Below are 23,860 nucleotides of genomic sequence, written 5' to 3' on the forward strand. Positions count from 1 at the left end.
ATAATCAAATCAAGCCTAAATAAATTGACTACTTTTGAATTTACGTCAGTGGCTTATTCATGAACAAAGATAAATAATAAAAAAAACTCGTCTCCAAGACATAATAAGAGTTTGAACTAGCTGACTTCCAAAAAAACTTGTCGTTGGGGGTATTAAGTCAAAACATCCCTAAGAACACTTATAAGCTTTCCTGAAAGGCACAATTTCAGCTGTTTAAGGAATCAATTAGAATCTAAACTAATGAAAAGTCAGCTTAGTTTATCAGGCATCAAAAGGGATAAGACAATGGCTGATAAATTAATGTACATACATACCCAAAGATGATACACAAATTACCCCTTTTATAGATAAAAATTAGTATCTGAAACTTTTGGCAATCGACAAATTTTAAGCCAACGAACAAGAACTATAAGAATAACATTTTTAACATGTAATTTTTTCTTTGCAGTACCTATCCGCGTCTGTGTTATCCTATTTATATTTATGTCTGATTATGAATTGTTTCTTTTCAGTTATTTGGTGGCCAGTTTAATTTCCCCGAGGGCAGACCAACTTCAAACTTTGATTCTATTACTAGTGCCTTACTCACTGTGTTTCAGGTACAGACATAGAAAGATAGATAGATAGATAGATAGATAGATAGATAGATAGATAGATAGATAGATAGATAGATAGATAGATAGATAGATAGATAGATAGATAGATAGATAGATAGATAGATAGATAGATAGATAGATAGATAGATAGATAGATAGATAGATAGATAGATAGATAGATAGATAGATAGATAGATAGATAGATAGATAGATAGAAAGATAGATAGAAAGATAGATAGATAGATAGATAGATAGATAGATAGATAGATAGATAGATAGATAGATAGATAGATAGATAGATAGATAGATAGATAGATAGATAGATAGATAGATAGATAGATAGATAGATAGATAGATAGATAGATAGATAGATAGATAGATAGATAGATAGATAGATAGATAGATAGATAGATAGATAGATAGATAGATAGATAGATAGATAGATAGATAGATAGATAGATAGATAGATAGATAGATAGATAGATAGATAGATAGATAGATAGATAGATAGATAGATAGATAGATAGATAGAAAGATAGATAGATAGATAGATAGATAGATAGATAGATAGATAGATAGATAGATAGATATATAGATAGATAGATAGATAGATAGATAGATAGATAGATAGATAGATAGATAGAAAGATAGATAGATAGATAGATAGATAGATAGATAGATAGATAGATAGATAGATAGATAGATAGATAGATAGATAGATAGATAGATAGATAGATAGATAGATAGATAGATAGATAGATAGATAGATAGATAGATAGATAGATAGATAGATAGAAAGATAGATAGATAGATAGATAGATAGATAGATAGATAGATAGATAGATAGATAGATAGATAGATAGATAGATAGATAGATATATAGATAGATAGATAGATAGATAGATAGATAGAAAGATAGATAGATAGATAGATAGATAGATAGATAGATAGATAGATAGATAGATAGATAGATAGATAGATAGATAGATAGATAGATAGATAGATAGATAGATAGAAAGATAGATAGATAGATAGATAGATAGATAGATAGATAGATAGATAGATAGATAGATAGATAGATAGATAGATAGATAGATAGATAGATAGATAGATAGATAGATAGATAGATAGATAGATAGATAGATAGATAGATAGATAGATAGATAGATAGATAGATAGATAGATAGATAGATAGATAGATAGATAGATAGATAGATAGATAGATAGATAGATAGATAGATAGATAGATAGATAGATAGATAGATAGATAGATAGATAGATAGATAGATAGATAGATAGATAGATAGATAGATAGATAGATAGATAGATAGATAGATAGATAGATAGATAGATAGATAGATAGATAGATAGATAGATAGATAGATAGATAGATAGATAGATAGATAGATAGATAGATAGATAGATAGATAGATAGATAGATAGATAGATAGATAGATAGATAGATAGATAGATAGATAGAAAGATAGATAGATAGATAGATAGATAGATAGATTGGATTGAGATGTTGTTAGTTTGTTTTCATCAGTTAGTAGGCAAGAGGGTCAAATGGTAGAACAAAAATAGTAAAACAAAGCTAAATTAGACTTTAAATTAGCTTAGGAACCATTACATATGTCTAAAAGTATTTGTTTAGATTTAAATAAATACAGTTTTTTACTCATTTCAACAGCAAAAGTTTGCTTAATATGTGATGAAAATTAATCTTATCATTTTTACTATTTAGGTTTTGACAGGAGAAGATTGGAATGTTGTTATGTACACCGCCATCAATTCTAAGGTAACATTTTATCTAGAACAAAAGAAGTATTTTTCCCGTATGGCCATACTGAAAAACCATGTATAGCATAGTATTTCCATTGAAAATCATAAAATTGATACTAGTTATTTAGCCCCGAGAGGCAAAAGGCCCGGACTAACAAAACTGGTAATAATTTTATGGTTTTCATTTCAATATTCGTGGAAAATTGTCTCTAATACGATGCTGTACATTATTTTCTATTTTGGCACAGAACTTGTTCTATTCCAGCGGATATTAATCGGTTTCAAAGCCATACAGAAAACCTTATATAGTAGCTTTTAAACAAAAAAATATTATTAGATATTAATATCAATCCTAAATAGTGTAAATACAGTATGTTTGTCCATTGATATCTTACAAACAGCTAGACTGATCGTTTCAATCAATTTAAGGGGGGGGGGGTATATACGTCAACCCCCTTTTAGATGACAAGTCGAAACAAAAAAAAAACGAATAAATTAAATGTTAGATGAACCGACCTTCTCAAACCCTATATTTTGGTCATCTTTTACAATGTGAGGCAAAGTACATAGTTTAAGAACCATTAAACATAATAAATGTTTTTGTTAATCTTGAAAATGTTCATTTATTTCCACTTATTAATCTCTACATCTTTTGACATGGCACTTTTCTTATTCATATTTTAATCCTTTCTTTAGTTAATTTTTAACCATAACTGTTCTAATTAAATTAATTATTGATATTCTTTAACTTATAATTGTTTACATTTTGTAACTCTGATAGTAAAAGTTGTCAAATAAAAGTTTGGGGTAGCCTCATAGCCCCAAGACTTACTAAAGTAATAGCCTAAAACTATCCTAGGACCTATGTAAAGCTTTTCTAAAACGGAGAAATTAATCACTTCAGTATAGTATATGAAATCCAGAAAGAGATTTAGGCTGTTTATTACACTAGTCCCCAAAGTTTTATAATAACATTTCTTATTCATTGACTTACAACTTTGGGGAGTTTAGTGAATTTTGATTGGTTGGTTTATTAGGTTGAGTATTTAAACTTTTCAACTACTAATTTTACGCTACAGAAGGGGTTATTTTGTGTATCATCATTGGGAATGTACATCAATTTATAGGCCATTGTCCTATCCATTTAGATCCCCGTTGAAGATGAAATCAATAAAAGTGTAAATATTCTTCCTATAGCAGTAACCAGAATTAGAATTAAGATCACCTTGACTTTAGAAAAACAGTTGATTTTACAAATTAGAATTCTTTGTTTTCTTCATAGATTTTTCGCAGAGATCTAAAGGGATAAGACACTGACCAATAAATTAGTGCAAATGCCCAATGATGATAAACAAAATTATCCCTTTTGTAGCGTTAGATTAGTGTTTGAAACGTTTAATCACTCAACTTAAAAAAATCAACCTATCAAAATTCACTTAAGTCTCCAAAGTTATTAAGCTAACAATTAAAAAAAAACGTTATTATAGAACTTTGGGTACTAGTGTAAAAAGCAGACAATTGTCCCCTCACTCTCTGGATTTTTCGTCAGTTGTAAGATCTTGTAGATTTTAAAAAGAGATTGATGTTAGTATGAAATATGCCAAGTTTAAATATTTAGACACACAGACAGATTTATGAACAACATTTCATTTTTATTATAACAAGGACAGTTATGTTGATATGTACTACAGCAGCAGCAGCAAATAATTATTTTAGCCTTATAAATATAGCAAACGATAAGACATAAATTTATTGATTAGTAAATATGACATATGAAATCAAGTAATAGCAAATATTTAACAATATTTTTTTTGAATCAGTGGTTAAAAATCCATTTGACCATCCTTCCCCCCCCCCCCCCCCCTTTTTAGACGTCTTTGAGCATTTAGTCCTAATTGTCATGTTTGAGAACTTTCCATAATTATACAGTATCGACGCTGATTAAAATTCGAACTTGAAAAAAATACATAAATTGGCGAAAAGAATTTTCAAAGTTAAGTCGGGCTAAGCTCTCTGTAAGTCAGGGAGGGAGGGGACATTGGACTTTTTATTACACTAGTTCCCAAAGTTTTATTACAATGTTTTCATATTCTTTGGCTTTGAATTTTGATTGGTTGGTTCATAAAGTTTAGTGTCTAAGCGTTTCAACCGCTTATTGTAATTTAGAGAAAGGGCTAATTTTTTTTTAATCATCATTGAAGATGTGCATAAACTTATCGGCCATTGTCTTATCCCTTTAGATCCCTGCAGTAACTATACTTTATAGTGAGGGGGGGGGTGGTAAGGAGTAAATGTGAAAGGGATAATACGATGGCCGAAAAAATGATATCCACCTTAATGATGATGCACAAAGTTAGTGTTACCCCTTTTGTGGATTAAATAAATGGCTGAAACGTTAAGACACTCAACTAAATGAACTAAACAATCACAGTTCCCAAAGTTGTAAGACTTTTGGGACTAGTGTAATAAACAGCACAATATCCTATCCCTCTCTCCCCGGGTTTGTGCATATTTTAGCATATTTAGCATAATCCTCTTTTTATTGTAATTGGTGAAAATGTAAATGAGACAGACTTACGGACAGGATTAATGAATACGCAAAATAATAGTTATTTCTCGTTTCGTATTATAAACGGCTTTCCGCGGATATAGAATGTACAATTATAAGATTAAAACTAGTTTTTTTAGCCCCGTGGTGCCGAATGCACCGGCTAAAAAAACTGGTTTTAATCTTATGATTGTACATTTCTATATTCGTAGAAAACTGGATATAATACGATGCTAGACATAGTTTTTTCGTATGGATGAGAACCGGTTCCTATCCACCGGATTCGAATGAATACGAGAAAAGTGTTTATTTAAAGAGATAATTAATTTATCATATGCAAAAGTATATTTTAATTATATAAAGCATGTGCATGTAATGTTAAAGATCTCCCAAAAAAAGTTTTATAGGAGCTAGTATATTTTTTATTGCAACAAATTTTAAAGTTCCCTCAAAGCTAAAGGCAACGCCAATAGGTAAAAAATATCAAATGTATATGTATCTTGAGTAATTGCAATTAATCAATGTTTCAATTATAAGGAATCAGAATTAAAAATATTTACTTTTTGTTGACTAAAATCTTGCTAATATGATAATGGAATAAATAATTGACAAAATTCTTCAAATTGATTTTAAGAATATCTATCTAAATTTTCTGCATAATTTAGTAAAAACTAAAATCAGCATGATATTTGACTTCTGACCCCATTTTATTCTATTTTTGTCTGTCAGTTTCATATTCACGATAAACTAAGATTTTAATTTGAGACATTTTATTACATAATGTTAAAAATTGCTTGAATAAATGCTAAAAAAGGGATTTTGTACTAATGTAGCTTCTTAACAAACGGGTATCAGTGCAACGATGCCTTACCGACTAACCTAAGCAGAATAAGCAAATATTAGATATTAACAATTTTTTTTTACAAAATTTTCTATTAATATAACAGTGGATATATAATTACTTGGATGTTACAACAGATTTTAATGTTCTCTAGAAAAGTGAAACTCGCAGCCAGCTAAAATAATAATAAACTCCTTCGCCCTCTCTACTCCATCCCCTCCCCTCCCGTCCACTCCTACTGGATGATTGAATTGACCAATAAATGAGTTCGATGATAACAACTTAAATTGACGACAATTTTTCCTCTGTCATAATATCTACCTATACCCTATATCTATTAATGAAACACTTTTCAGGGTGGAAGGTTTAACGGCGGAATCTTTTACTCAACATATTTTGTTATGTTGACACTCTGTGGAGATTACACCCTGCTAAACGTCTTCTTGGCTATCGCTTGTGATTCGCTGGACCAAGCTGCGGCTTTAACGGAGGTAAAAATTACTTTCTGCCAGCTTGAAATATACTCTAAGAAATATTGCTAAAAAGACTTAAATTTGGGTGTATTGTTGTGACATTGTATATCTCAAGATAAATGGTCTTGTAATTTCAACAAAAGAAAAAAGACTTTTTTGATGATTTTTCAGCTTAGTTATTTTTTCAGTTGATCTGTCAGAAGGGTAGGAAAAAATGAGAAATAAAAAAAAATCTGATTTGATATTACGTTAATCTTATCATTAAATCTTACCTTTAGGGGCAAAGTTTTCAACCTTTGGAATTTAAAAAAAAAATTAAGGCGTCTTTATGCCAAACTCTGTATCTTGGAACAACTTAGGATTTGAGACTTTTTTGGGTGTTTTGTCTTAATGGGCAATATTTCTTAGAGTACATATACTAAGCCCTTTTTCAACTTCTTTTGTAAAGTAGAGACCTAATAGAAATTTTGATATTCTTGTTCAACTTAGAAATTGTTTAGAATTACATTTTTTTTGTGGCACTTTCTGGTTAATTATTTCAAGTTTAACCCTCTACCTGTGCAGTTTGTAACTTTATTTAAGTAATTATTTCAAAATTATGCACTTTTAAGTTTTTAAGTACTTTTAAACATGACCAATGAGTAGAATTTTTTTTATCATTTAAAGGCCAAAATAATTTCATTTGATTTCCTTGCACCAAATAAATAAATATTTTGAAAATTTTATTAAACCAAAACCTTAATAATTTTGTTTCTTTTGTTGCTTATAAAGAATACATTTGTTTTTAGACATAAAGTAACATATTTATAATAAATTTATTTTAACAATTTATGTTTTACTATGATTTTTATATATGTTCTGATTATTAATAAACTCGGTTATAGTGTGAAAAGGTGAGTTTTGTGAGTCAGCTAGTTTTGTAAAACGTGTTTTCTTTAGGGTTGGGCTTGATATTCGGTTGCGCCGAATATCAGGCCGGATATCCGGCTATTTTCAATATCTCGCCTGATACCGGATATTGAAAATATCCGGATACCAGATTTCAGGCTGATTTCTAATGACGAATATCCGGATATATGGTTATCCGACGGATATCTGTAAATTTGCCGGATTTTTAATGTTGGCTAGATATCCGGCCGAATACCGGATACATGGAATTAAAAATCAGCCGGATATCCGGTCAAAAATGTATCCGGCCCAACCCTAGTTTTCTTAGCAATTTAGTTTGAAGTAATTAGCTACATAAATTTTTTGTAGAAAAAAAACTATGAGAAAAGATTTTTGCAAAATTGGCTGTTTTTTTTTCGATGTGGTTAGGATGTTTAGATTATCAATGACCCTCTTCAAGATGTCTAACCCTTTCAGATAATATTAATAATAATAAATAAATATATAAAGGAGTTAGATTTTTCTTTACACAATTTTTTCTTGTAGGATGCAATATTAAATAACTCTAATTAAACCATCATGAAACTTAAAATTAACTCTTTTGATTTATATAATTTTTTTAGTAACCTATATCATGAGATAAAAAACTTATTTTCTGATTGAAATCAATTTTGGTTTAGTTAGTTTTATTTAATAGCAGATGTGATATGAACACGATTTGTACACTTGATAGATTATTATTATGTGGTTGTCCGTCCTTTGACTATTTCACCCAACAGTCAATCTGTTCTCACAATATCTATCTATGTACTTTATTTATATTCATATTCTATATAGATATTGAAATTTGTACAAAAAAAGTATTACTCATGGAACATAACTTTAATTACTAATTATAAAAGAATGTATCTTGTACTGGTTATTACTATATATTGTAGGATTTTATTGCTATATTATCTAAAATATTTATAAATACTTGTATTTACATGAAAAAATTCCAAATATCCTACACACAAACAAACAAATATATATAAAAATTACATATTTTCTGAAAGACAAGTAAAACCTATGTTTGGTGTTAGATAAATTCCTCTTAATCTGTAAAAGAGCAAAAATAGACCATTTGTGATGGTCTGATGACATAAAATGTAAAAATAAATTGTCATTATTTCCAAAGTAGGGCTTTTTAGAATTTAGTTTTTAGCTAAAGAGAGCAATTTTTTCAAAATAAACTTTTTTGAAATTAGTGTTGGGCCTGATATCAGGTAACTTTCAATATCCTTCTGGATACCAGATATTGAAATTATCCCGACACCAGATATCCGGCTGATTTCTAATGCCTGATATCAGGTTATCCAGCCGGATATCCAGTAATTTGCTTGATATACGGCGTTGACCAGATATCCGTTATTAGAAATCAGCTGGATATCCAGTATCCGGCACAATCCTACTTGAAATATATAAACAATACAATTTGATAATTTTGCTCTGTTTAAATTTTGAAATATATATATATTGTAGGTAACTAAGTAAAAGTAAAAGTTTTAGTTTAGTAGAAAAATTACAAAACAAATTGTTAAAATACTCAATAGATTGTATTTCTAGAAAATGCAGTGAGAAAAATTAAAAAAATGTAAATATGTGCAAAATATAATGAAAAAAAAAATACAATTGAATTATAAAATTGAATACAGACAACCCCTGTAAAAGCATGAACTTTTATCATCTAAAATTTTATCTTATCCCTTAAGTATTGAAACAAATTAATAATTTAAAATTATCCCCTAATTAAATAAATGTTTTAAACTGTAAAATCTATGAAATTGGAAACAAAAATTAATTATAAAAGGTTATAAACATACATCTAGATGTAGGTTTATAGTTTATTTTATCTTTTAAGAATTTAATGTATCATCTACAGAAACAGAGGATAGCATCTGAATCATGAATTAAAAGAATTCATATTCATTGTAAATATTTTGAGTTTAATATCTTACTGATAATAATAAATGATAATTATTAATGATAATCAGATAATAAATATTAAAATGGAGCAATTTGACATTTTGGGAAATATATATTACAAAAAAATGATAAGTTGATCCAGTATTTTAATTAGTATATATTAAATGATAAAAGTTATTTCTTACATCGTATTTTAAACAGCTTTTGGTGGATATAAAATGTACAATTATAAGATTAAATCTTGTTTCTTTAGCCCCCGAGATGCCAAAGTAATAGACAAAAAATGTTTTTAGTCTTATGATTGTACATTTTTATATTCATCCTTATAATAAAGTAACAGGATGTGTGTCTGTGTGTTTGTTCGTACCGAAGGATCTCGCTAACCTCTGAACCGATCGGGTTCTCCTTAACAGGGTAGCTTCTCATAGGTCCCGGAAAGGTTTATAACTATTTTTTTGGGGGTGGGACATCCCCCCCCCAAAAAAAATTATAAATCCCCCCCCCCCCCTAAAATATAAAATCCACCAGATATTGATCAGTTTCAAATGAATAGAAGAATTTAAATTCCCAATCTGCCTACTGGATGATCATCTTTATCAGTGTGAATTAATCTTATCTAAAAATGATTCCCTGTGGAAGTAAATGTTTAAAGCTAAATGCACCAAAGTAAATGTTTTCAATCAAGAATCCTGACACTAAATATTTGACCACATCACGCAGGAAATAAAATTGCAATATTGAAGCAAATTTTGTGCAAACTATACTTAGCTGAAAAGTGAGAAAATTGTGTTGTGTGTGTGTACTGTGTATACATATTTTTCAATTTATATTGAACATATTTTCTAAAATGGTAAAGGTATAGAATCTAGCTGAGCAATTGAAAAGTAGGCCCATCATATGGTTTGTTCAGTTTGATCATTCAGTTTAGATTATTAAAAACATTAAATTTTGTATAAATTTACATGAAAACAAATTTATTTTTACCAAAAATGGCATACTTTATATTGATTGAAGAAATATCCAATGTAAACAATAATTCTATAGAAACTGGTTTTATATAAGTCAAGATATTGTTATTTCTAATATTAGGTGAGATATTGTGCAAAAAAAAATGACAATTGTAAAGTACAGCTTGACTTTCTCTGTTGTAAATATCTAAACTTGCAAATATGTTGAGTTATTGTGCACCAGGGAAACTTATTTTCAGCCCAAACTTTTTATATGCAGAAAATATGAACTTGACACATGAATGTCAAATGTTTTCATGATCATTGTTCACAGAATGCACATTATTTTGACCATGCAAAGCTAGCTAACAACAGATGTTTCAAACTGGGCATGTCAGAAAAATTTTGTATTCTTTAATTCATTCTCCAAACTAATATAAAAATATGATGATTATGTACAGTAAGAAAAGCAATCAAGTTTAGGAAATAATTCAATTTTTTATGTATAAAATAATCTTTATATTGCTGACATGCAATAATTCTATGAAGATGATATTTTATAAAATTGAAAGAGGATTATCCAAATTGAAGGATTTCTCAAGAATTACTTTAAAGCATTTTCATGGTGTACTGTACATAGTTTAACCAACCATAAATTTCCAAAAAGTATATTTATAATGATAATAATACTTTTTTTTTCTAAATTCAAAACCAAATTTACATTGATACAAGACTGTATATTAGGCCTCATGGTGTCTTGTGATATGATACTGAATAATTTTACCAATTTTCTTGTCTGGAAAGTTTGGACCTGGATTCATCAAGAGACTGTAATACCTATTTTGCATGAAAAGAGTGTAAGTTACTTTTGAGCATACTTTACAGTTTGTCATACTTCCCAACTTAAAGTTAGCCTTGTCTTTATTCAAAGATTTCAATTAACAAGGATAGCAACATGTAGAAGTTAAGAAGAACATTTTTATGACAATTTGAAAAAAAAATTTTAGAATAAACTTACCCTTTTTTTTGCTCAAAAACTCTAAAATTTAAGTTCAGTTACAATTTGGTTTATAAAGAACCCTTCAAATAAATGGGCCAAAATAAATACAAAAAGTTTACTAAAATGGCACTTGATTAGACAAATGAATATATTAAGGAGCTATGTATCATGAAAATTTTTATTAACAAAATACAAATAAAAATACAAAATACAATATATTAATTTGATAAAAAAATATATTAAGTATTAGTACATGCACATGATACAGATTTTATATTTCTGTATGGAATCCTCTCCAAAATATAAATTCAGTGAGAAAATGCAAATCCTAGTAAAATATTTGTCAGGGCATGGTATTCAATGATGCTATAATCATCATGTTTATTAGCCTCACAACTTTATGGAACAGTTATTGAGTTCATATCCGGGAAGAGAAACTGCTGTTAGGCAGTTAGCAAGGAAGTTTATGCAATATAGTTTTCCTTTTTTGCAACTTGCAATTAAAATCTTATATTTTAACAAAAATAATTGCCCCTCTGTTGCAATTTATTGTGCAAATTACATGAAACTGGATATTGATTATACCAAATTCCCTGGATGTGTTCCATTACAGGCAAAAAAAAAAGAGAAATGCAATTGAAATCCAACTTTCATTTTTTTCTAAAGTTGCACAAGTTTTAGGAAACATTACGAGTGGGATGGTGTAGCATGAAGAGGAGAGGAGAAAATAATGTAAAACTGCATTTTGCATTTTTGCTGAAGTAATTCAATTACAGGTTTTTTGCAGGATTCTTTTTAGATATTACTCTGGCTTTACTTTACACTTTTTCACACAAAAATATCAATATTTGTTGTATCTTAATATCATTTTGTGTGTCTTTTAAATCTAAGGCAAATATTTTAGCATTTTTTATAACAAAAAACACGAATAATAATTCATAAATCATATCATTAAAAAATTAGTGCATTTGACACATTTTATTTTAATAAAAAAATTATTGAAAGATGGAAATATTGATTTTTAGAGCAGATATTTAATAAACATATTTGAAAACTTTCAAAATCAAGTATTTGAATTTTGTAACATGACCTTCAGATCAACGGATTAAGTTAGTTGTATGCTAGATGCTCTTTGGTTAGGGGTATCTTTAAAAAATAAGCATTCTATCTTAGGTAGCTACTGAGATAATTACATTTTGCTCATAATGGTATGGTATGACCAGATTGACAAAGTGATTTTTAGAGTAGCTTCACTTATATAAAGACCAGTGTACAATGTACATGTCAACAGGGAGGGAGGGACATTGGTCTGATTATTACACTAGTCCCCAAAGTATTAGATAACTGTTTTCTTATCTTAACAATTTATGAATTTTGATTGGTGGTTGGTTTATTAAATGTCTAATTATTTCAACCATTAATTGTTATCTGCTGAATGGTAATTTTGTGTATCATCATTGGGGATTCACATAATTTTATTGGCTATTTTCATATCCCTTTAGATCCTTGACTAAATGCATAACCTTGTTCCATGGCAAGATCTGTCTGTCTGTCATAACTCATAATTATCATTCATACAACATTAGATCAACACTGACCTTGGCAAACATTCTGGACACTCATATATTTTTTGTGTCCCATGGAATTTGCTTGGTTGAAGTTTATAAACAAGACAACGTTATAAGAAAAAAGAAGTATCACATAAAAAATTTTTAATTAAATTGTAGGGTGTTTAGTAGTTTACTATTAGGAACATCAATTAAAAGAAATATAATGTAAGGTTCTTTTTCATCCAAGACTTTTTCCTTCCCTATCATAACTACATGATCTGTTTTGTTTTGTTCTATGATAGCACAATCAGTGGGACATCTTACAGATAAATTTATGTATATTCTGTCTGTTAACTAGGAAATCTTTTTGTGGCAAACATGTAGACACTTTTCTTATCTGTAAAAGTTAATATTCAATATATTAGAGATATCCTTCAGCTTAGAAATTTAAGTAAAAGAATAGAGGGGACATGAGCTATATGTAAATTTGCCCATAGGGTAGAGACCTGTCCTGATTTAGTACTGGGTCTTTGACATCAGCTAATAGCTTCAGAAATATAAACACAGCCAAGTCCATACATAAGAATAGAAAACAATTTGCTAGCAGCAAAAATGATCTCCAACACTTGGGCCAGATAGTTGTCTAAATCATACAGCTATACTTATACATTTATTGCTTAGAATGGATCTTAAAAAATTATAAAATCAAAATTACATCAAAGATATTTTGCAAGTAATTTTACGTGATGCATAAAAATGAGGGATTATCTATCTCTATTATAGGGTTTTTTTCTTCCCCACTCTCCCTCTCATGTCCCTCATTTTTATGACGTCACATGGCAGATTTTTGAGACACTTTGTCCAGTTACAGCTTTTGTTTAAAAAAAAAAATTTCTATATGAATGAGCAAAATAAACATAAAAACCTGTAGGTTTTTGCCATTGTAAGAAATACTGTCCAAATAAGCAAAAAAGTGTACGGATAAGTGGGTCTCAAGATATCTTGATACTATACAAACAAAACTTGGACATGTTATCTCAGCTAGTAGGAGACAGAGACACCACACAAATTCAAACCAAACTTTTTCTTATTTTTCTTATTTTTTGCCCATCAGATTACGATTTTTAAAACGACTAAGCTAATATTTCTTGATTCATACCACAACCCTCCTAAAATATTTACTCCTAGAAAATTAAAAAAAAAATAAAAAAAATTTTTAAGTATCTCTAGATGGCACCACTGTATGACTTACTGGACTTTCTTTATAACAACTTTTTCTTTTTAAAACTACAATTCAAAGTGGGGTGGGGGGGGGGGTCTCTAGAGGCTTATCCGCTAGTACTAAATAATTTATCATGACTGAACTCGGAAAAGGAGAAAAAGATCAATCACATTATAATGTGTAAAATAAAATTACAACTTATGCATCGCTAAAACTTGAAGAACAATGTTTCTGGTAGGGAATAAAATTTTATCAATAATACAGTTACACAATCTTTTGCTAATTTCTAGTATAAATGAAACTCCTTCTTATTTGTGCAAGGTTAAGTATATTTGATTTAGAAATTTAGAATTTAGCCAATGTGTGTGTGTGTGTGTGTGTGTGCGTGTTCTGTACAGCTCATATTAGATAGCCAACAATTGCAGTGAGGACATTTGGCTGTTCATTACACTAGTCCCCAAAGATTTATGATAACATTTTCTTATTCGTTGACTTATCAACTTTTAGGACTTTTACTTAATTTTGATTCACCACTAATTGTAAGTTTCAAAAGGGGTAATTTGGTGTATCATCACTGGGGAGTTACATCAATTTAACGGCCATTGTCTTATCCCTTTATATTTATATTCCTGCAACAATTGTCAAATTAAATATATTTTCTTAAAGAAGGAACAAATTTTCAATATTTTAACCTTACTCCAAAATATCTATAATATAAAGTAGAATGATGTCTGTCTGTCCGTCCCTTAAGATCTCGGTAACCACTGAACCGATCGGATTATACTCTTCAGTGAATATACCTACTGGTCCTGTGGTGGTTTTAGGCTATTTTCTTGGGGGGTGGACCGCTCCAAAAACAAAATCCCCCCCATTTTTTTTTTTTTTTTTGCTAAAGATTTCCTTGGTCCTTTTTTATCACCTCTTGGGGCAAGGCTCCTAGAGGCTAGGGGCGAAGCCGCTAGTAAACTTATATACTTATAAACACTACTAAAATGTATGTTATATATACATACATATATGTACCACACTAATAATATCAAAATACATGTTAGGTTTTTAGTTTTTAGCTTTATACATAAACTGCTATAAGTGTGTTTATAGGAATTATAAGGTAAAGTATAACAGTAATATGTAATACAGTAATACCCCCTTCACAGTGTTGCCTACAAACTTATATTTCAATGTTTGTAAAGAAAACATATGTGTCCAAATTTATATGGGGAATTTATGAAGTTTGAGGGATTTTAATCCAATTTTAACAAGAATACACATTTCCATACCAATGAAGAACACTATTTTGTACACATTAACTCTTACTTTTTAATATCAATTTTGAGTTATGAAACTCTTATTACAAGTCCTAAAAGTTTCATAAAAAATAAGAAACTAATCGTATGATAATTAATCTGTTTCCCTTAAAGTGCATATTGAGCACTGAAATCTCCCCCTCCCCTTGTTTTTGAAATATATTTTAAATAAAGAAGAAGAGAGGTATTTTTTTTGTTTGTTTGTTTGTTGCTTTGGGGCAGGTTAGATTAGGTTAAAATGGGTAGCCCCATCAGGGTTAGGGCCTCTCAAAGGAGAAAGTAAAGTTTGAGGAAAAAACATTTTTTATGGATTATTTATCAAAACAGATATTAAAAAGTAAGAGTTTAAATGATAAACACCTTTTGCGGGCTGTCTTTTGTCTAGGGTTTAGTGACCACACACACAACAAAACACAGACAGCATAATACCTAACATAACCCTACTAATACACTCCCCGCTATTGTTAGGCTGAAGAGGCTGAGAAGGAGAGACAAGCCCAGGAGCTGGAGAAGCAGAGGGAGAGGGAGGCGCTGGCCCTGGCTATTCTCAACGGCACCGCCGACAAGTTTGAGCTGGAGAAGAGAGAGAGGGAGGAGAATGAGTAAGTCAACTTATATTTTTATTTCATTTTTTTTAGCATTATACTTGTATATAATATAAAAAAGCAATAAACAAGTAAGATGTTTAGACTAAAAAGTTAAAGAAGATTAATTTGGTGTTTTATACCTTTTTCTGGGATTGGGGTGGGGGGGTTGGAGCTGGGATACCAACCTTATTTAAACAATTACAACTACACTCTTCTTCCCCGAGTTTCTTTTATTCATAAGGAACAATAGATTTTTAAAAGTTTAGCATTTTTAAAAATATAGTAAGATTTTTTTGTCTGGAGCTTAAGATCACAATAACTACGGAACAAATTGGATTTTCTATTTTATGTATATTTCTTAAAAATCCTGTGAAAAATCTTGGAATAGTTTAAAACTATTTTTCAGAGTCCCTTTATGGTAGGGACACAGTCGCTAGTTTTTTTTTATACAGTGCTATTTTTGAAACACAAATTGATATTTCTTTGAAATTGTATTTTGATGTTTATGTATTGTATAAGATTTTGACCTAAAGATTTTGTGGCGCTACCTGTCACAATAATATTGTCACAATATGTCTAGTCCTAACATAACAGCGTAATCAGACAGGGAGGGAGGAGACATTGGGCTGTATTTTACGCTAATCCCCAAAGTTTTATTTTAATGTATTCTTATTTGATGGCTCAACAACTTTGGGACAATATGTCTAGTGCTAACATAACAGCGTAATCAGACAGGGAGGGAGGGTACATTGGGCTGTTTATTACACTAGTCCCCAAAGTTTTATAATTACATTATTCGTTTGCTTACTAACTTTGGGGACTTTTATTGTATTTTGATTGGTTGGTTCATTAGGTTTAGTGTCCAATAGTTTCAAATACTTTCTAAAGAGCTAGCGGCTACGTCCCTAGTGGCCTCTAGGGGCATTTGAGGAGGAGAAAGTCGAATATAAAAATTCAATTTCTTATTTTAGATTTTAAAAGAAAAAGTAAAAAAAAATTTTTTGGGGGGGGAGGGTGCATCCCCCCCTCATTTTTAATTTTAGTTAACAAAATTTGAATTTTTTTTTTTTGGGGGGGGGGTTTCATTTTTAGGGGGGGTTGGGGGTCACCTATGAGAAGCTACCCTGTTAAGGAGAACCCATTCGGTTCAGCGGTTAGCGAGATTCTTCGGTACAAACATACAAACACACAAACATCCTGTTACTTTATTATAAGGATAAAGATTATACATGTATCACTAATAGTTTAGAATTAACCAACCAAACACACAAACATCCTGTATACTTTATTAACCAACCAAACACACTAGAAGTACAAATAAGTATTTTTAAAAAGTAGTTATAAAACTGTGGGTACCTGCGCAATTTACAGTCCAATATCAAACTAAAGGGTGTGCAAAAAAATGCGCACATTTTTTTAAAATTCGAATTGCGCGGCTTCTGTTAATAATAGAAAAATGTTACACATACCGTTAGAACTGCTAGGAATTTTATGTTTTTTTGAAATATAAGAATGATTCCTCTGCTACGTATAGTTTAGGAGCTACGTGTTAAAATGTCCCAACTGGCTTAAAACTTGACTTGCGAGTAAATCTTGGGCCATTTTTCCACCTAGCTCCTAGATTATTTGTACCTCAGGAACCGTTCTTATATTTCCAAAAAATACAGTTTAACGGTATGCGTTACATTTTTCTACTATTAACACAAGCCGTGCAATTTGAAATTTAAAAATGTACGCATATCTTTTTGCAAAATCTTTTCTCTAATTTTTAGAGTTTTACGTCAGTTGGAACATTTTACCACGTAGCTCCCTAACTATACGTAGGAATCGTTCTTATATTTCCAAAAAATAGACTTCTTAGCAGTTCTAAAAGTATGCATAACATTTTTCTACTATAAACACAAGCCGCGCAATCTAAATTTTAAAAAGGTACGCATATTTTTTGCACACCCATTATATAAAAGGTACTTTTTGATGTTGACAGACACCGCCAAAAAAATACCTATTATTTTAAAACTATGAGCACTCATTTCTAAACTGCACATTACGCCCTGATTACGCTGTGACTTTGTGACCAGTACCAGGACTGGGGGGGGGGGGGGGGGGGCAACAAAAATACAAAATCATTTTTATAAAAACTTATTTTCTTTCTCCCAATTGACAGTCTAGAAATAGGGTTGCTTTGAATTTTGTATAAAAATCAAATTAAATTTAAATTTTTTTATTGCTTTATGACGATATTATGCTTTTAATAAGGGAGGCAGGGGACATTGGGCTGTTTATTACACTAGTCCCAAAAGCTTTATAATAACATTTTCTTATTCGTTGGGTTAACAACTTTGGGGACTTTAAATGAATTTTGATCGGTTGGTTCATTAGATGAGTGTCGAAACGTTTCAACCACTAATTGTAATCTACAGAAGGGGTAATTTAGTGTATCATCATTTGGGATGTGCATCAATTTAGTCTTATCCCTTTAGATCCTTTAAGTTTCTTAAAGGTCATATTGCTGGGCAAACTTAACTTGATAAAAGCAATTTCTAAGATTTTAAGCAGCATATATAAATGCAATAAACGGTCCTACCCCAAACGTAAGAGTCCCAAACGTCAGAGTGGACAAACGCAAGAGTCCCAAACGCAAGAGTCCCAAACGTCAGAGTGGACAAACGTCAGAGTGGGACAAACGTCGGAGTGGACAAACGTCGGAGTGGACATTGCTTAAGTAAAACGCAGGAGTGTCCGCTATTTTGATAATATGACAATTTTGAAAGTTTTTTATACCACTGTCTACAAAATAATGGTTATGGCCGCAGCGCTCGTCCCCCTAGCCTGCCTAGCCGCAGCGCTCGGCCCCCTAGCCTGCCTAGCCGCAGCGCTCGGCCCCCTAGCCTGCCTAGCCGCAGCGCTCGGCCCCCTGGCCTATAACCTAACCTAACCTAACTAAGAAAAATAAGGGGACCGAATAAAGGGGAAGAAGGGTGGATAAAAAAATTCAAAATTTAAAAAAAAATTTAAAATTGAAAAAAATTTCAAAATTGAAAAAAAAATCAAAATTGAAAAAAAAATCAAAAATTAAAGAAAAATTCAAAATTGAAAAAAAAATTTTGGGACTCCTGCGTTTGTCCACTCTGACGTTTGTCCCAAAAATCCTGCGTTTGTCCACTCTGACGTTTGTCCCACTCTGACGTTTGTCCCACTCTGACGTTTGGGACTCTTGCGTTTGTCCACTCTGATGTTTTTCCACTCTGACGTTTGGGACTCTTACGTTTGTCGTGGAACCCAATAAACCACGAATTATCAAGAGTAACCTAGTCTAAACCATAAACTAAAAATATTCTTATCGCCGATTTTCTGCTTCATATTGGAAAACTTGCCGGATTTATGTTTTTGCATTTTCGCGCAATAATTATTGGAATTAACAGCTAATTTTTTAATACCCTAGAATTCACTTTGTATGTCCGTCAGTCAGCTCGTCAAGCTTTGAGGGATAATGTGATTTTCTTCTTGGCTGCTATTGAAAATCGACAGCTAAAATTTTAGTGAAGGTTACTATGACATATTAGCATCTAATCTATACATTGTTTTGTCTGTCTGTCTGGCTGTCATGCTTCAAAAAACATATTCCTCCTTGTTTTATTGATTTTATTCGAGTTTTTACGTATAATCTCTCTTTTCTTTGTATGAAAACTAAACATCTGTGATATAACTCACTTTGTCCGTTTGTCCATTCCATGATTTTTTGTGCTTCGCTACGTAGTACTTATCAGGGAAAAGGGAATGTGATTCTGTCAAACAATTCTAAAGGAAAATTTCCCAACAACCTCCTACTCTTTTTTTCTCACCCTCCCTACCCACTCCCCTTTACTTACGTGCAAAATCAAGTTTTACTCCAACTTTACTCCAACAAAAATATTAAATTTTGCGGCAATTTTAATTGGAATTAATTAGATGATACCAGCCCCTGGTACTTATGTGTTTTGTCATCCTTGTTTATTATTAATACTGACAAATAAGTTAGAAACTAATCAGGCACTAGGGTTTGGATATGGCTATAACACTTGAATTAATTTTTTTTCTGTTAATCAGTTAAAATTTATCATAAATAAGACAAAATTAGTTTTTAGAGAACTTTTTTGTAGGTTTGTTAGGCTTACTTGGTCAGCCAACTAACAATATTTTTCCTTTCCTATTTTCATCAACTTATTTCTGTTAGGGTTAGAGACATATATTTCAAAAAAAGGACAGACAAAAACTCTCCACAATTATTTGTAAGCCACAAAAAATTGTTTTAGTTTCAAAAGAAGCCCCGCAGGATTAAATTGACTTGTCTTAAAATTAGATTTTTATATAGAACTACTATCCGTAAAATTATATAAATTATTACGTCTTATGGCCAGGTCTCCCAAAAAAGTCTTTATCAATAAGGCAGTTTTTAAAACTAAAAAACACACAAAAACTCTAATAAGCACTAGCAACTCTTTAATCGTTATTAGAATGCCCGTATGTCCATTTTAAAGATGTTGATTTTTATCTTTTAAATTTTAACAAACTAATCATCCGATTGATCTGATTTTTGATACTGATTCCTATAACAATAAGCTAAAATATTATAAGTGAAGCATCTCTATAATCAAACCATGAAAATGTCAGTATGTCTTTAAACAGTATTTAAGAAGTTTTGCAACAAATTTACGAATTTATTTTAAAACTTAAATATTTACATTTTGTATATTCAGTTCTGACACTGTACAAGCGTTAATGTTCGTTTTTCAACGTTTCAGAGCTCCCCTTTATGGATGTTGTCACCCTTGTTTTTTTTTCTGAAAACACAACCGTGTCCTGTTTATGAAATGTTTATATTCCCTTCGGTAAGGAAAGGCTGCACTTTAATCTGCCCTAAACGTTCAACAAATAATGAAAAAAGTTATTCAATTATCACTTTCATCAACTTTGTGTACAGTCAATAGAACTGTATAATACAGTATGGCTTCGAAACCGATTGCTAACCGTTGGATTTGAACCGGTTCCTAGCCAAATTGATAAATCATGTGTAGCATCATATTACAGACAATTTTCCACGATTTTGATAATAAAATTAATACCAGTTTTGTTAGCAATTAATAAATTAATAATTTTTTTTTAAATTTCCGTGGAAAGCTGTCTATAATACGATGCTTTATATAACTATTCATTGGCATAAAATTACCCTTTTCTGATGAACTGGAGGCATTGCATTGACATGCACTTGTGTCGACATAATATCCAACCAAATAGCGTGTAAATGAATTTATTATTACTTGGATCTTATACCAGATTATCATGTATTCTTTTAAAGAGAAACCTGTAGCTGGTTAAAATAACGGTCACCCCATCCCAACAATATACCCCATATCTTTCCCTCCTACTGGATGAACGAACTGGCCAATATATGAGGTCCATATTATTAGTAACCTAAATTTACGACTAATTTCCCCCCTCTCATAATATCCACGTATATTCTACACCCACTACATTGGTGCATACAGGGTTTTGCCAGGGGGGCACAGACACCCCCCCCCCCCCAAACCCTCCTTCTAAACACCTCTATGTCCGACATAAAGTATTTCAATTTAAAAGCCTGATGCGTTGACTGATATTAAAAAAACACTGCATAACTTACCTAAGACGTTAACTTAATTTAGATATCAAATTATTCGAATTACTTTCAAACATTTGTCCAGGAAAATGATAATTCAACAATAATGATAATAAGAGTCACAAAGTTATTCTCAGATGCCACATCCCTTACTCCCTAATTCTGGTTGTTTGTACTTTTCAACTCTATTTATGCCGAGTTTCCATTTAATTTAGGCTTCATTGCAGGGATCAATGAAGCCTGAACTTACAAATTAATATTCTGACACTCTACTCAAGTGTCATTATTAACGTTTGTCGTACCGTCTTATTTTAGACCAGACTTTGTCAACTGTAGCAAAAAAACTATTTTGTCTCCAATTTCCTGTTTTTCATTTTCTTAGAATTTATCTACAACTTTATTCCTGCTATAAATCCACATTAAGATAATTAAATAGAATATAAATGAGAGAGAGAGAGAGAGAGATACATATAGCAAAGTAATCAAATGAAAATAACAATTTAATTTTATGACAAAGCGTTTTAAACGTATTTATGTTATTGGTCTACAAATACGATTTTGGCAGACAGCTACATATATACCTTAATAAATCTATATAGCTTTTAGAATCTTTTAATCCATGTATTAACTAATACCCTTTTTATAAAAGCATTTTTGGATGATAAATTACCTCTTACGAAGAATTAAAATTTATGTCGAAAAGTTTGTACACTTTTACTTCAATCAAGATTAGACCTTATAGACAGCTTTCCGTGGATATTAAAATAGAAAATTATGAAGATGAAGATCCTGACTGGTATTGTTTTGATGGTTTTCATTTTAATTTTCGTGGAAAATTGTCTGTAATACGATGCTTAACAGGATTCTTCAGTATGGCTGAGAACCGGTGCTAATCCACCGGATATTTATCGGTATCCAAGCCATACTGGACAAATATAATTTTATTTATCTACTTTGCAATTGCGGAAAAGAGAAAGTTAGAATTAAAGTAAACCAAGTCAAAACTAAAAAAGAAAATTCTTTAATAATGTTTAGTTTGTTTTCTGCATATTTGAACAACCTAAAAAACAAGGTTTTAACATTAAGAAGTAGCGAAGATAAAGTAAATTAAAAACAGATTTGTTGTCCAACTTTGAATGATAATTAAAGTAAAAGAATAGAGAGGGCATGTGTTAAACATGTTAAAAGAATTGAGAACCTGACCCGGCTTTTAATTGGGTCTTTGAAAATCAGCTAATAGTGTCGGAAAAATTAACACTACAAAAGAGCAAAAAACATCTTCCTAGCAAACGAAAAAGGTTCCCACCAAAGGTAGTTGTCTGGGTTACATCTATACTTTTACATTTATTGGATGATAGTTCTAGCCAGTGGTACTGGAACCCAAAACTCAAAGTTAAGAAGAAAAAATCGTTTGGATTGGAGGATGGGTCTATCTTTGACTGCCTTAATATTGTTCAGTGAATATCCATTTTTGTCCTTTGCTTTCGATTGGTATGTTCTAACTAAGAATTTGTTGTCTCTAGAATTCCAATAAAAAAAGTTTTTAATTTGCAATTATTTTTCAGGGCTTGGGTGAAGAAGACAGATTCAGATTTAGAAGCAGCGGCCAAGGTAAGACTTTGCTGGCAGCTCTAGCAAATTATCCATCTATAAGTCGCTAAAAAATTGTTGAAGATAAAAAAAAAATTGTTGCATATAGTAAGTTTGGATTGAAGATATATTTAAGAAAATTAAAAGGCTATAGTTATAGCTTAATGCAAGGTATCAAAATAAAGATTTAAGTAAATTAAAAGAGGCGGGTATAGTCCCTTTCGTAACATCGCACCTTATAGGGCGATTCTTCGTATTTTACACAGTAGCTTTTCTTCTATTTCTAGCCCCTGCGGGGCCATTTACCTAATCCTATGGGGCATTACCTAACCCAATATAACCTAGCCTAACCTAAAATAACTTATAAAAAGCCATTTTGAAAATACGACGGATCGCCCCTTATGGGTCGATGTTACGAAAGGGACTATTCTCAAAGAGGCTATGACAATCCCCAAAATTGAGACGGTTAACTAGATATACAAATCGTAAGCTACAAGTATCAAAATATTACTACTTCATTTAAAGGATATAAACTTTGGTTGCTGGTCTGTAATGCCTTATTATTTAATCTAGGCTGCCCAGGCAGAGGACGAGAAAGAAATCCCCATCCTGCCCTACTCATCTCTATTCATACTCTCCAGTCAAAACAAGTAAGTAATCCACTCCCGCCATTTTTATAACATCTTTTAGATCACTATACAAATAGTAAAAAGTGTAAATATGATTTAATTATGAAGGAAGCATCTTATAGTGCCTATAAAAATGATATTATACAATATAAATGACCATTGATAGGCCAGTATATATTTACCATTGGTCCATTAAAATGTATACTGGCCTATCATTGGTCATTTGTATTGAATAGCGTATTTTTTTATAGGAACTATAGCAGCATATAGTGCCTATAAAAAAAGGTATCATATAATACA

General features: G+C 30.8%; 1 protein-coding gene across 1 annotated transcript in view; it reads left to right on the forward strand.

Annotated features, from left to right (window-relative positions):
* The window catches only part of LOC145327988 (voltage-dependent calcium channel type A subunit alpha-1-like), a 186,549-nt gene that overhangs the window by 106,176 nt on the left and 56,513 nt on the right, over positions 1–23,860 (forward strand). The window contains exons 22-27 of the mRNA XM_080171515.1: positions 513–599; positions 2,341–2,394; positions 6,124–6,258; positions 15,588–15,721; positions 22,907–22,952; positions 23,505–23,581. Coding sequence (XP_080027641.1) covers positions 513–599; positions 2,341–2,394; positions 6,124–6,258; positions 15,588–15,721; positions 22,907–22,952; positions 23,505–23,581 — 533 coding nt within the window. The remainder of the gene's footprint in view (positions 1–512; positions 600–2,340; positions 2,395–6,123; positions 6,259–15,587; positions 15,722–22,906; positions 22,953–23,504; positions 23,582–23,860) is intronic.

Source organism: Acartia tonsa, chromosome 9, assembly GCF_053477335.1.
Source record: "Acartia tonsa isolate MP-2025a chromosome 9, ASM5347733v1, whole genome shotgun sequence".
NCBI classification, from domain to species: Eukaryota; Metazoa; Arthropoda; class Copepoda; order Calanoida; family Acartiidae; genus Acartia; species Acartia tonsa.